Source organism: Leuresthes tenuis, unplaced genomic scaffold (assembly GCF_036924035.1).
Source record: "Leuresthes tenuis unplaced genomic scaffold, fLeuTen1.0.hap1 SCAF_13, whole genome shotgun sequence".
NCBI lineage: Eukaryota > Metazoa > Chordata > Actinopteri > Atheriniformes > Atherinopsidae > Leuresthes > Leuresthes tenuis.
Genome location: NW_027325367.1, coordinates 10255310 through 10269377, shown reverse-complemented (window position 1 = coordinate 10269377; position 14068 = coordinate 10255310). Strand labels below are relative to the sequence as shown.

Sequence of the window (14068 nt, the reverse complement as noted above, 5' to 3'; positions counted from 1 at the left end):
CCCAGAATTCTTGCCCAACTTTATGATGCGTTGTAGTTTTCCAGGGCATGTAATACAGATTTACTATTTTGGCTCTCAGAGTGTTATTTTCAGCCTAAACTGGCCATTTGTTTTTGTAAAAAATAAACAGCTACGTACAGAATTAGTTGATCGTTTTCCCAACCTTTCCATCGAAATATGTTCCCACTTGAGACTTTTCTACTCAGGATGGTTTCTGCATCCTTGACTTATGCTGCATTTATCGTTCTACAAAAATAGAAAGTGAATGAACTTGAAATCCTGTGTACAGCAATTTTCTGCATCCACAACCAAAAGGACCTGATATTGTTGGTTTGAAGTAATCACTTTCAGAAGTTAGCTAAGTTTCTACTATGTATGATGGATCATTATTTCATAGGATCTTTAAGCCATTTATGCCTCAATATTCCCCAGACTGGATTATTTCCATATGGAACTAAAACTGAGATAGGAGAAAGTCATCTTTCATCCAACATTTGCTGTTAGCAGAACAGTGTTCTTGTATAGTTTTTGTGTTTATTCAAAAAATAATCAGAATAACTCACATTATATTTTAATGTATAACATGTATTTCTAGCTAAAAAAGTTAAAGCGCATGATTGACCATACAGAGTTACATGTTGTGTGTATTCTCATGTGATTGATGAGGGTTTCTCAGGGCTGTAAATACTAACAGACTGATAGCTCTGTTTTGGCTAATACATTTCAGCCGTGACGTTGACATTCTTAGCGATACATCATAAATATAAGACATTCTCAGACTGTACAATCTACAAACACAAACAACTTGTTGTAAAAAAAAAAAAAAAAAGGAAACGTCTACAAACACACCCTAATTGGGTCTTAATAACAGAGTTGAGCCAAACACGTTGTTTAACTTGTTCCTTGTTCAACTTCTGCCTCCCGCTATCTTTTTACTCGCCCTGTGTGCTTACTTTGGCCTCTCGTACTCTTATCATCTCATCCAGTTGTACAAATAGACTAAAAGATATTACCCCAACCCTCTAAAAACTACACAATGTAAGATTGCTGTGTTATACTCCCCATGTTGAATAAATTGACTTTGATATTTGAAATTACTGGAGTGCCCCTTTTATTCAGAATGCTGATGACGCAGCTCCTTCAGAACCATATGCTTATCGTAAAATATCTCACAGATTCCGGCCCATCACAGTCAAGGTTTATCACTCCGGATGTGGATGAGCCCACTGTGCTGTGACATTCTTCTTCAGTATACGATCCTTGAGTAATGGCTTTACTTTTTGATTATAGACTAATTAAATGCAGCTTGTCACTATTTATTTCAATCTTGGTTTGTCTTTATCAGTATGGTATCAGAACTAACATCATCTGCTCCAGAAGCAACAAGAACATAGCTCAATCTGTCTCGGTACACAACGGTTATCTTGCTATCTTAAAAGTCCTGACGTCAGGAGATAGAAACGAGTCTGTTGGCTCGACGTGGAGACTCTCTCTTCCCTGTTCATTGGTTTAATATATTTCATGTAAATTCGTCAGCTTAACAGTGTATCGACTTTCTTTGAATGAAGCACCAAACAGAGAGGTATCACCTCATTATCCGTCTAAACTTTATGTGTTAGAAAGTATCTTAACCAAAAACACATGCATGATAAAAAATATCAAGTGATCATTGTTAACAGTTGTGTGAATATGCTTTACAGTAACTTCCAAATAGAGGGTCTTTGCCATAAGACAAAAACACAAGTAGCATGATGTTTGAGCCATGATATGAATTGCAGAGGCATGTCATAGTAGTCTTCTACTAGAGTTGACATTATATAAACTGTTATAATACTTCCCAGTGATCTGTATCAATCTTGCACTCACCAGTTTTTTGGATCCAAATTTTCAACAGCAGAAGAAAGCAGTTTGCCTCCGTCAGAAAGTGCAGTTATCATTCAAAGTTTTCTTTCAGTTTTTTTTAAAAACACATGACCAAGGCAAAACATGTGGATCTTCCATGTGTAGGAGCCTGAAGAGACCCTGGGCATGAAAAATTGTACAGGAATACACCCTTACATCGACCTTGAAAATGGAGAGACATAAATCTGCTCAGCAGATGATATACTTTAGTTTATGACTGCATAGTACAGAATAGCCATATGGCTGTCGATTGGCCTCAGAATTAAAACCCCATGCCTAATATTGTATATGTCTGGGAATGTCTTTTAGTAGGAAGAATGCAGCAGATCCTAACAAAATTCAAATGTAATAACCTTGAAATTAGTGGTATATTTCAGATTATTCCTGTTTATACTTTTAAGATCAGCTATTTATTTTGTTTTATGAATTGACAATATCAAGAAATGTCATCCTCACATGCACATAACTGACATAACTGAATTCCTGCCCTCAGCTCCTTATGTGAACTACATCCGGAAGGACCCAGGTGCCCCTTGCTCTTTAACAGAGGCTCTGGAGTACCTTCAGGTAGACATCCTGGAAAACTTGATAGAGAAGGACAGTGAGGCAGCCAATCAGAAGCAGCCTCCTAAAAACAAACCTCATAACTTCACAGTGGTTGCCATGGAAGGCTGCCATTCGTTTATCATCCTGGACTGGGCCCGTCCCTTGAAGGATGATATGGTGTCAGGTAAGTAATGTTTCTCCAGAAGTAAAACTGCAGACACAACTGTACTCACAAATGCATAATTTGAGGCTTACTTTTACTAACTTGCAATGAAAATAATGGAAATGTAACTCACAGGTGTTAAAATGATATGAACAAAAAAGTCTAGTGGGACTCATAGTGCTAACATAAGAATTACATTAGTAATGCTTTAGCATTACATTACAACATTAATATGTAATAATATTAATAATGTTTATGTATTAATGTGTCTGGGTGCAGATCTTGTGCCACAAGTAAAATTTATTAAGGGAAAAAAACTATTCTTCTAGCAGCTGAGATATAAACAGATAATTAAAAGGTCTTTTAAGAAAAAAAAGGTCTCTGGTTCCTCTTTTCTTCACTGAATATTGCTGAGGGACTGCTGAAATGACAGAACAAGGTGTTTGAAAATATTATCTCGGCCTCTAGAGTTAATCAGGAAAATTGTTTGTTTTGTTTGAGTCAAAATGCAGTCGTCAATAGTTAACAAGTGCTCAAAATCCCAGGTTAGGAGTAAACTGTAAGTTGTTCAAACCATCCCCCAAGGGTACCATGACTGTGTATGGTTATACAAGAAAAAAACTGCTGTTTCAAGTGGAAAATCAAAAATCCTCTGACCTAGAAACTGACATTCGGAAAATAGGTAATAAAAAAGAAAGACACTGGAGATAATGGCTTACTGTATGATGCTTTGTGAACTAACAGAGGTAGCAGTCAGGCCAGATAGAAAAGCAGTGTGTTTCCTTTGGCAGACAAACACAAGCTCCTGGTCGAGTTATGGACAGGTTAGTCCTCTGATTTGTAAAACAGATAGATGGTGTGTTGTCACAGGCATTTTCCTCTTCTACTTCTTCTCATCTGTTCTACTTTGTATTTATTCTCATCTCACAGACTGCTGACAAATTCTGTTGTACTACATTCATCACTTGGCAATTACTTTGTGAAATTTTGATGACTTTAAGGAAAACTTGGGAGAATTCACCATACAAATCTTACTGTCAACAAATCCTGTCAAAGATATAAAAACAAGTGTGTCCAAAGCCTGATTTAACTTACTTCTCTGGGCCATAGAGTTTCTCTCATGTCCAACAACTATTAAAAAATCACTGAGCCATACTGGGTATACTACTTCATGCCAAAAACCTTTTTCTTTCCAGAAACTGATTCCCAGAGGCAACAGTATTTCTAAGTCAACTATTGTGCCCATATTTTTCACAATGATTCTTCATTGCATATGAACCCCATCTGTGAATCAATGTTAATTTCTAAAGATATCTAGTATACATTATCTAACACACATATGCAGGTTGACATATGCAGATCCAATTACAAAGTGCTGTTTTAGTGTTTAGAGTGTGTTTCCACAACCGTGCTTTACAATTTTTGGGTCACAGCTTTCAAAACAAGTGGATGGAAACAGCTGTTAGCAAATGGCTTTCACCTGAAACCAACTTCTGGTTCCATTTACTGTGACGTGTGAGGAATTTTTTCTTAAAAGTTTTGGGCAAAATCATTCATTGGGCATTATAGGTGTCCTACTTCTTAACTTCCAGGGAAATAACTAACACATTTTCTATCCAAATTAGGAAAGATTCTGTGCAGATTACAGAGGCAGATGGCGAAAGCTTTAGGAGACCTGTAGTTTAACTGCTTGAAATGGAGAGAGAATGAAAATCCAAAAGGAGAAAACAAAGTTAGCTAGTACTTCCCTTCTCTTCTGTGAGCAGCCAGCTGCGTTGGTGCAGCTCCAGTGAAAACAGAAAGCAAACTCAGAAGTCCAATCGAAACGGTAAGTAGTCTGATATGTGACAGAGCTGGTCTCTGTAGTTTTAAAGTGAATGATCGAGGCCTGTGTGCTCCCAGGCTGCTCACTGGAATCTGATGATTTGTCTGCGTGGCTGAAGAGAATGAAAAAACAGACAGAGACAGAGCAGTTGGAGGACATTTAGCTTGATCTCCGGAAAAGAAAATGCTATTTTTCCTGCAGGGTTAAATGTGTGGGAGACCACCCTCTGTGAATAACTGCTGTTACTTTATAAATCATCTGTAAACAGTCATGTGAGTCCAGGTTTTTCAGAATGTTTTCATTCTAGTCTTTCATATCATCACTATTTACATTTTTGAAAATGACATGTTGTTTTTAAACATAACCTCAAACAAGGGATTTTTGACATGTAAAACAGCAAGGAAACAATGACTGAAAGTCCAATAAAGTGACATTTCAAATAAAGTTAGGTTAAAACATCAGTGCTGTGTACAGGACTTGGCCTGGGAACCTCAGCTTGACATTTCCTGTAGGTACGTTCTCTGTCTGACTCATACAACCACTAAATCAGACTTTGACCTGATAAATTTGATGCACTTTTTATGACTCTGTCACAAAATACAGTGAAACTGTATTTCTCTGTGGAGTTATTTTCATATCCAGTAGCATTAAAAAACTGACAAATCTCTGGACACAAATCAGTACATAAAGTTTTTAGTTACTGTTTTCTGCTTTGCTGTGAGAGAGGAAAACGTTAGGCAAAAACACACAAAAAAAGCAGACGACTGTATTTCTCAAATGTAAAGCTATAATACTACTGTACTGGACCTGTGCATGTTGCTATTTCGGGCTGAAAACTTTCGATAAATGTAGACCCTTTCTCCGTTTCTAGCTGCTTCTGCTACGGAGAACCTGAGTTCCATTCTTTTTTAAATAAAACTAATAGACTTTGCGATTTATTTTGCATTGTTCCCCATAGGCTACTTGGTGCACAGTGCTTCATATGATGACGTCCTTAACAATAGGTGGTCCACCAGACCCTCCAGTGGGACACACCTGCCTGTGGAGAATCTCAAGCCCAACTCAAGGTAGCACATATGATTGTGTATGTTTATGTCCCTGTGCACTACATGCGTAGTTGTATGCTTGGAGAGAAGCTTGATGTGTGCATTTCCAAGAAATTTACAGTATTATCTCACACATGGGAGTCATAAAAAGCAAGAACCTGGTTTTACAGAGATTTGCTTGGATATAAGATTTACTTTGAGCTGTGTGTGACAGAGTCTGGATTTGTCCTGCATGTTTGTGTGTGAATTTATAGCATGCATGTATATCAAACCTGGCTGGCACTGATCAGCGCAGAGTGTGCGTTGGATGCTGCAAAGTTTAGAAAGGCTCCCACAGAGTGAAATAAATCAGTTCAGCTAAACCGAGTCAGCTAAGAAACAGCTTTGATTCAGATGTGACATGCTGTAAAATTCTGTTGAGGCCTTGGAAAAAGTGAAACCTAAATACAGCACATATTATCTGACATTGACTAACAGGTACAGCTATCTCCCTCTGTTTCAGTTATTACAATTTCCACAGCTATGTCCTACGAGACACAGGTCAAGGTTTTCAAGATTTTCAAAGTACATTAATGGAAACGTGGACTCTGGAGGGGAAGAGGAGGTGTAAAGTGGATCGACATAGTCAGACATTGTGACATATTAGCTTCAATCAGAGAACAATATAAGTAAAATCTGTAAAATCTGCTGACTTACCTCATGATAAAAAATCATTTGAAGATTACTTGCCATTCGATACCTTTACCCAAGCAGGTAGTTTTGAACAATACACTTTTGGTGTTTTTCATGTAGTAAACTAAATCTATTCCCTGAAAAAAAGAATTTATCAGAAACATAAATACCTTTTTTGGACAATGGAAGCATGAATTTATTTTGTTGTTGTGACTGTATGTTGTTGAGTATTTTCGGTGCTTTGCAAACAGGTTTGCCTCCCTGGCATTATGTTAGTAACATGGGTCATGAGATGGTTTATGGGACAGTGTTGGTTTCCTCTGGTTACCAGAACTACCCAACAACGGTCATATTACACCATCCTGAATTTATACACTCCCTGTGTTGGACTGGCAAACTCGTTCACCCCCAATGGCTGCTGGGATAGGCTCCAGAGCCGGTAGCTGTGATCAATCCAACCACAATAACAGAAAATGAACCTTTGATACATTTGGTATTTGGCACAGACATTGAAGAGGTGAAAAAGGAATTGTTGGACCTAACAACTGTAACATCTGGAACTATATACAGACGATCGAAAGGGATTTAAAGTAATTTTTGATAGAAAAAAAAAAACTTGATGGTTTTAGTTTCTCAGATGGGACTTTACATTAAGGGGATTTTCCTTTCAATTTGATTGGACAAGAGAAGACATTTAATGACATCAGCTTGTGCTTCAGATAAATGAGATGAACATTTTTTGTTGCTTTTTTTTCCATATATCAAACACTTTAGCGAGGAAATCACTGTTTGACAGTTAAGAAATCAGAAATTAAGAAGATTAGTTGCAACATTTTTCCTCTCAATGTATCTCAGGTGCGTTGTACACTGAGAAGCATAAGGCCAGGCTGGATTTAGTTGTGCAGTTTCCTCATAATTTATCGCTCTAAATGAAGAGATTTACTTATATTAAACGTTTCAAATGACTTGATGTCTTGATCCAGCATTTTGCACTCTGTTTTTACATTCTGGCTCACATTTACTGTTTCTCCCCTTGCCTCCCCTTTCATTACATCATCTTTATGCAGCTGCACTGCTTTCTTGTCTATTTCTCTGACATGTATTGGTCAGTGTTGTCACGTGGCTGTGGTGATTAGATCCAGGTTTTGGGGCTGCATGTGATGAAAATCTTTGGGTTGAAAGCACTGGACCATAAACTTACTGTATGCGACCTTTCAGTGTGGAAAAACACCAGTGTGCATTCATCAGTCACTTACAGTGGAAAAGTTTACGGACTCCTGAAGTTTTCACTGGTGTTTTAGCATGATAAGACCATAGACTAAATCGCACTTGCTGCATGACTTTGTTTTGCCTTTTGGTAAGAAAGTTTGTGACATGCAGTAACGCTCTTGATTAGAGCTTTCTCTTTTGTATACTCTCCCATTTTTCATTCTCTCTTGGCATTTATCTATTTATTTCTATGCTTTGCTTTTTCCATATTTGTCCCTTTTGGTGTCATTCCTTCTTCTTCTCTCCTCTGCCTTTCTATTAGTCTTTTCACTGTCAGTCCCTCTTTTCTGGCTTTCCCTCTCTCTGACTCCCTTCAACAAATAGCCATTTTATTGCACTGGAGCACTTTGGGTATAAACAGGATGACTGTTGAATCAGGCTGACTAAAGCATGCCAAGTTATCTGCTGTACTCATTATCTTTTCCAGTTACAACTAAGCTTACAGAATGACACTTAAACTAGCAAATGTCTTATTAAATCTTGATATTGTGGTCTTTTCCTTTCATGTAGATACTACTTCAAAGTGCAGGCCAAGAATGTGTTTGGTTTGGGACCAGTCAGCGAAACACTCACCTATGTCACTGAATCAGGTGTGTCTGCATACGTGAACTACTAATCAGAGCTCAACCCTTAATGAGACAGGCTCTTTAGCTGCATGTAAATGTGTGCAGTGTCCAAACACTCAACACACGTTTTTTTCTTATAACGCATGGTATTCATACCAGGTGCACACTGCATTAGGTGGTCAATTGGTTTTTCATTCCCATAATGAAATCGGGTGAATGCAATAAACTTGCACTGCTGCCCTTTCATTCTCAGTGATATGTTTGCATTCCTTCTTTCAGATGATCCTCTGCTCATCGAAAGGCCACCTGGTAAGTATTTCCACTGAAAGCACAACTCTAATTCAAGGTCAACACTATGTCTCACTGAAGCAACACTAGACTTGTAAAGAAACAGTGATTATTTTCTTAAACAACATTAGTGGACCAAACTCTCGATGGATTTTCTCTTTCCAAGCTTTTCTCTCGTTCTTTCAATAATATCAGTAAAGCTTTTAAGCACTACATTGCACTGGGGAAGCACTGAAATGACCAGATAATAACCTAAAGGGGGGCTCAGGGCATAGAAGGTGAATCTGCCAAGACAATATAGAATATCTGCCAATATTAGTTTATATATTAGAAATAAAGGAATCAGGGCACTGCAGTGCAGAAATTGCAGATCAATTAATTAGATGAATTTAGTTCAACAAATTAACAAATTTAACAAATTAACAAGTTTAACAAATTAAAGTTGTAGTTTGTTCACAAAAAAAGATACAACAGGTTTTGTTCTGTTTTTTCAATTGTGAAATGTACCATGTGGCGTGTCTTCATCATCGTTCTTTGAGAATAAAGTTTCTGGTAATCTTATCAGAAACTATACGAAACATTTTTATTTGAGTCTGAAAGAGGTTATATTATGCTTTTACTTATATTCAGTATAATACATAGCTTTTTGGGTCTGTCTACAAAGTTATAAAACTTCTGGGACAAAGGGAGTTGTTGTCTCCCACAGACGTCACTGCTCCTAAACTGCTTGAAACAACATTTGTTGTCCAGGCTTCTCTACCATTCATTTATTACATGACCCTGAAACATTTTTGCATGCTGCCTGCATAGAGATTATTTTTGCATGTCGCACGCAAACAATGAGCAACTTAAGGTGACCATACATTGTACTATTGTTGCCATCAAGTTCACAGCAAGTCACAATGTGCGACAGGCATCTGATGAACTTGGCTAAGACGTCATGTTAGATGTATGCAGACTATACAATGACAATGACAAAGTTTGCTGGCTTGCTACTCACTACAATTTCTCCACTATTTCTCTCCATGCTGCATCCCTCTTTGCGCAGCCATGGTATGAGCTTGAGGACACATAATAAAGACAAGACTCAACTGTCTTTGCTGCCACAAAAAAACAAACACAAACTCTTTGTTTGAATTCCAAAATGTGTGTTTATCTCGTCTGACTTCCATCTGAACTGTCAGAGTTTGTTTGGTTTTTTTCACAAAGGCACCAGAGTTGGGTTGAAACACGAATCACTTCATGCTATATTCCCACTGATTGCTTAGTTGACACAGCAACAACGGGTGCTTTAGTAAAGTACAAAAAAAATAGTGTAGACCTCCAGATACTATTTTAAACCTATAGTTTTAAGACTTTACACATGATCACTCATTTGAAAGAAGGATTAGAGGTTTAAGGCACTTTTATATTGGCTCAGATTTTTGAAAGCTATGTCTATCTTTGATATATAATCTATCTACAAAACATAAGAGGGCATCAAGAAAGGGCAATGTAATATGTAGAAACACTGGTGGAATTTTTATAAGAGTGAAAAATAAGATACATTCTGGCAATCTTGAGCTGATCATTTCATTTTAACTGAGCTGTTGCAGAAGCTATATGCTCTAATCTCCCTCTACATTCATTATGTTTCTATGTAGATAACATGTTTTAATGCTACATATTACTCCTCTGCTCCTCAGGTGGAGAACCAATCTGGATCCCATTTACCTTCAAGTATAATTCAGTGCACAGCAGCTGTACAGGCAGCCAGTATGTGAAGCGAACGTGGTACAAGAAGTTTGTGGGTGTGGTTCTGTGTAATTCCCTTCGATACAAGATCTTCATGGGAGATGGTCTAAGAGGTACATCAGTGCTATGTTTAGATTTCTCTCCACCTCAGTATTATGCTTTTTTGGAAATAATCAACCTTAAGCAACTAAACATTTCCAGTATTGTTCCCCCTGCGTCCCCACAGAGCCTTTTTATAGTATAGGAGACACAGTTGGCCAGGGAGAGGACCATTGCCAGTTTGTGGACTCCTACATGGATGGAAGAACAGGCCCAGCTTACCTCTCAAATAATCTGCCCTCAGCGCAAGGTAAACAAAACCAAATGTACACTTTGCAGATTCATGACTTTTTTCCATGCAGTCTGGCTCTAAATAGGTCTGAGGTGCATCACTGAATTGATTTTATCTATGCATTAAACACAGATGCAGAATAATGTTTAAATGAATACTTTTTGAAAGGATTTATATGTTTTTGACCAAAAGTCACATGCTTTTCATGACTACATTACCCCAAACCAGTTTTTAATTATACCATAACCGATCAGATTACTGCTATAACTTCCTGGCAGTTATCGTTGTCAGGTCATATTGGCACATAATGGGAATTCTTGAAACTTGTTTCAGACAGGTAATCTACACAATTTCGGCAAATGGGCAATGCTGTAGGACATTTTTCATGTTATTTTTCAAGTTGTTCAAGGTAACATGACAAAGACATGACAAAACATCTGCATTAGAAGCATGAAATGACCAAATTCAAACCAGAATTTCTTATAACTTAAAATACTTGTTTAATTATGCCTTTTGCTTTGGTTTTCAGTCACATTCATTTATTTTTGTTAACAGGCTTTCAAATCTCCCATGTAGCAGCTTCTCTGTGTTGGGCTGTAATAAAAGGATCAGGTTTTTCTATGATTGATAAATCCCATTAAAAAAAAGAGAGCAAATCTGTTTCTCATTACTTTAAAAATATCTTATGCTGGGGAAATTGTCTGATTATTGAATGTATAAATATAAAATATTAAATGTATAATGTATTAAATATATAGAACAGGTCATAGATTTATTATAAAAAAAAAAAACATGATAATTTCCAAAAATAAAAAGAAATTTTCATACAAAAGTATACTCTTCTTAAATTTGGGTTTTCACCCATGAAACACTTTTGTCACCCAGTTTAATGATGTGGCTTTTTTGTGGGATTTGTTATTTGGTAAATAAACTGACTGAATGGCTGAACTATAAGTGCTTCATTACTTTTCAATACATACATTTCAATTCTCCTTTCCTGATTTTATTTGTTTAGCATTCAACCAACACACTTATCCCTCTTTTTATTCCTAATTAATTCCCACGCCTTGGCAGAAGATATGGTTGTTGCCATTTGCTGTTTGTAAGTGTGGTCATATTTAAGAACAATAAAATGAAATAAAAACGCTGTGGGGTTATTAAGAGCAAAATAAGAGACAATTTATTTGGTTTATGTTGGAGTGATATTTGTTAAAGTTGCAGAATATAACATTTGTCTTAGTGGACAGTGTGCTCTCTGAGCACTCTTGTTATGTTGTTATCTTTCTCTGAAAAGCTTTAAAAGCACCTGATTGAAGAATCAGCAACATTTAACTTTTACCTCTATGTATCTAAATCCTGTCATTTAGCAGGAGTAGGTGGAGCAGCATTAATTTGATCTTTTGCCTAAAATATCCTGTAAATATTAATAGAATCCTGGTTCTAAGCTATATATGTGTATGTTCTGATGTATTCTCTGTGTTGCAGGATTTTACCGTGCCTACAGACAGGAGCCAGTTCAATTTGGGGTGATTGGTCGACGTACACCTAATCCATTTGTTGGCTGGTATGAGTGCGGGGTGACTATCCCTGGGAAGTGGTAACATCAGGGGAAGAGAAGACATCATCACTATGGGCAGCAGCTCTCTCTGCATCCTGCTGCAGGCTCTCACCTTTACTGGTCCTGCCCTTAAAAACAGACTTTTGCCTGTGAGCACAAAAAGACACCACTATGAATTTATTACAGCTTCAGAAAAAGAGAATATAGTACTTTTAAACAACTCAGTGTATATCGTTACATTGCACTTTTTATATAAAGCAGTCTGTATATTAGGGAAAAAGAAGCATGTGTACTCTTGGTTAGCTTAACTCCTATCTCAAAGTGTCCTTGTATCTATCTAACTATCCCAAATAGAGGTCCTCACCCAGTGTTATTTATCTCATCAATAATGCACACAAATCTAGTCAAATAAGTGACATTGGACCAAAATACAAGCTGCAAAGCTCACTGTACAAATGGGTACTTACGTTGTGTACAGGTCTGTTGTTTTTCACTCGTATTATTTGTATTACATAATGTAATAGCTTCTGATGGCTACTTTTAATTTGTCTCTTTGTGTTATGAAACCATAATACTATTTTTTTTTTACACCTTTTTGGTATTCACCAGAATCCCTTAAAAGTTACTGTGTAAGTTTTATATGTATACAGACAAAGAATAAAAGACAAAAATATTTGCTCAGGAACTGTGGGAGATTGAATAAAGGTGCTATGAAAACCTCAGCAATCCCAAAACATGAATCGTATCATGCTTCACCCTGCTGCCACGTTCTTAGAGCATAGATTAACATGTTAACAGTTAACTGGTGGTTGGCGTGAAGGTTATGGGATGGGCAGGTAAACCCAAGGAATTGTCAACCAGTCAGATTAATCAAGTGGAAACACAGAGAACTAGTCAGTGGACAGAAGCTGTCATTAGGTACTCACACATCACTGCTTATGTAGGAGGCTGATCTGTCTAGACTTTAGTGTTTTGGCCACAAACAAACAGCTTGGAACCTGTCTAGATTGATTCTCTGATTTTAACGTCATAAATCTCAGAAAAAAAAAACCCTGGCTGACTCTCAAGGTAAGAGCTGATCCAGTCTTGCTCCAAACCTTGAAAACAGCACTCAACAAGCTACTGTAAACCCCTGAGCGAAGTCCCAGTGGCCATGTCGAAATAATTCTTTATATACAGTGTGTTTCTGGCAGTTGGGAAATTTCTGATGTTCAACCAGGAAACATCAAAGAGAATACCCCCTCTGTAAGGTTTCTCATTCCTGACATCCACTCATTCAGTCAAGTTCCCCATGATGGTAACTACAGTAAAACAGCATCTTACTTGTGTTTTTCAAAATTTTACAGAACATTTAATGTTTTTTTCAGTTTCTTTTGTTATAAGTGATACACGTCTTGTGATGACCACCGCTGCTGGTAATTTGTTGTGTTTTTCCCACGTCAAGCATCGTCAAGCATCAAACACACAGAGATTGAGAAAGACAGAATTTCAAGTTTATTTCCCTTTTCTGAGGTACAATGAATGTTTCCTTAGATTGTAGACATAGGCATGTGAGAAATACACAGAGAAACTTGTTAAACTCTACTGGATCAGCATTATGCTGGCAAAAACTGACTAAACCATCACTTGTGTGTAAAAAAAAATAAAGCCCATAAATATCCTAATTGTTTTTTGTAATGCAGACACAGAAACTTAATGTAAAATCAATGTTGAAAGGTAACATTTAGTCAGTACTGAAAGTCTTATATTTTAAGACTTTGTGTTAAAAATATATCTCACATGGATTAAAATCTTAGTATATTTGTACTTTTCTTGAGCATTTCTATTCTACTTTTTACTCTTTTATTCCAATGCTAAACAGCACATATCATGTGCCAAATCATTGCTTTTATCCAGCAGTGGGGGGTGTCATTTCATTGTTTTATGGGAGTGGAGGAAGATCTAAATGTTAATAGGAAAAATAATAATGTTATGTTTTTGTAGATGTTTGATTAAAACAAAATAACTGGAAGCTATAAAATGCAAAAATAAAACATATATAAGTAACAGGAGTTTAGATTTCGTGAACATTTGTAATTACAGCCGACTGGGGACTTTCCTTTTGGTGAAATATAGCACAAGATTTAATCTGATGATGTCTACTTTCCTACTTCTATTTATCAAAGTAT

At 36.9% G+C, this 14068-nt stretch overlaps 1 protein-coding gene across 1 annotated transcript in view; it reads left to right on the top strand.

The window, feature by feature from the left end:
• fndc1 (fibronectin type III domain containing 1) overlaps positions 1-12622 on the top strand; it is a 35338-nt gene extending 22716 nt beyond the window's left edge. Inside the window, exons 16-22 of the mRNA XM_072362467.1 lie at positions 2396-2632; positions 5395-5503; positions 7934-8013; positions 8269-8298; positions 9963-10124; positions 10238-10360; positions 11828-12622. Coding sequence (XP_072218568.1) covers positions 2396-2632; positions 5395-5503; positions 7934-8013; positions 8269-8298; positions 9963-10124; positions 10238-10360; positions 11828-11943 — 857 coding nt within the window. The 3' untranslated portion in view covers positions 11944-12622. The remainder of the gene's footprint in view (positions 1-2395; positions 2633-5394; positions 5504-7933; positions 8014-8268; positions 8299-9962; positions 10125-10237; positions 10361-11827) is intronic.
• The last annotated feature ends 1446 nt before the right edge of the window (positions 12623-14068 follow it).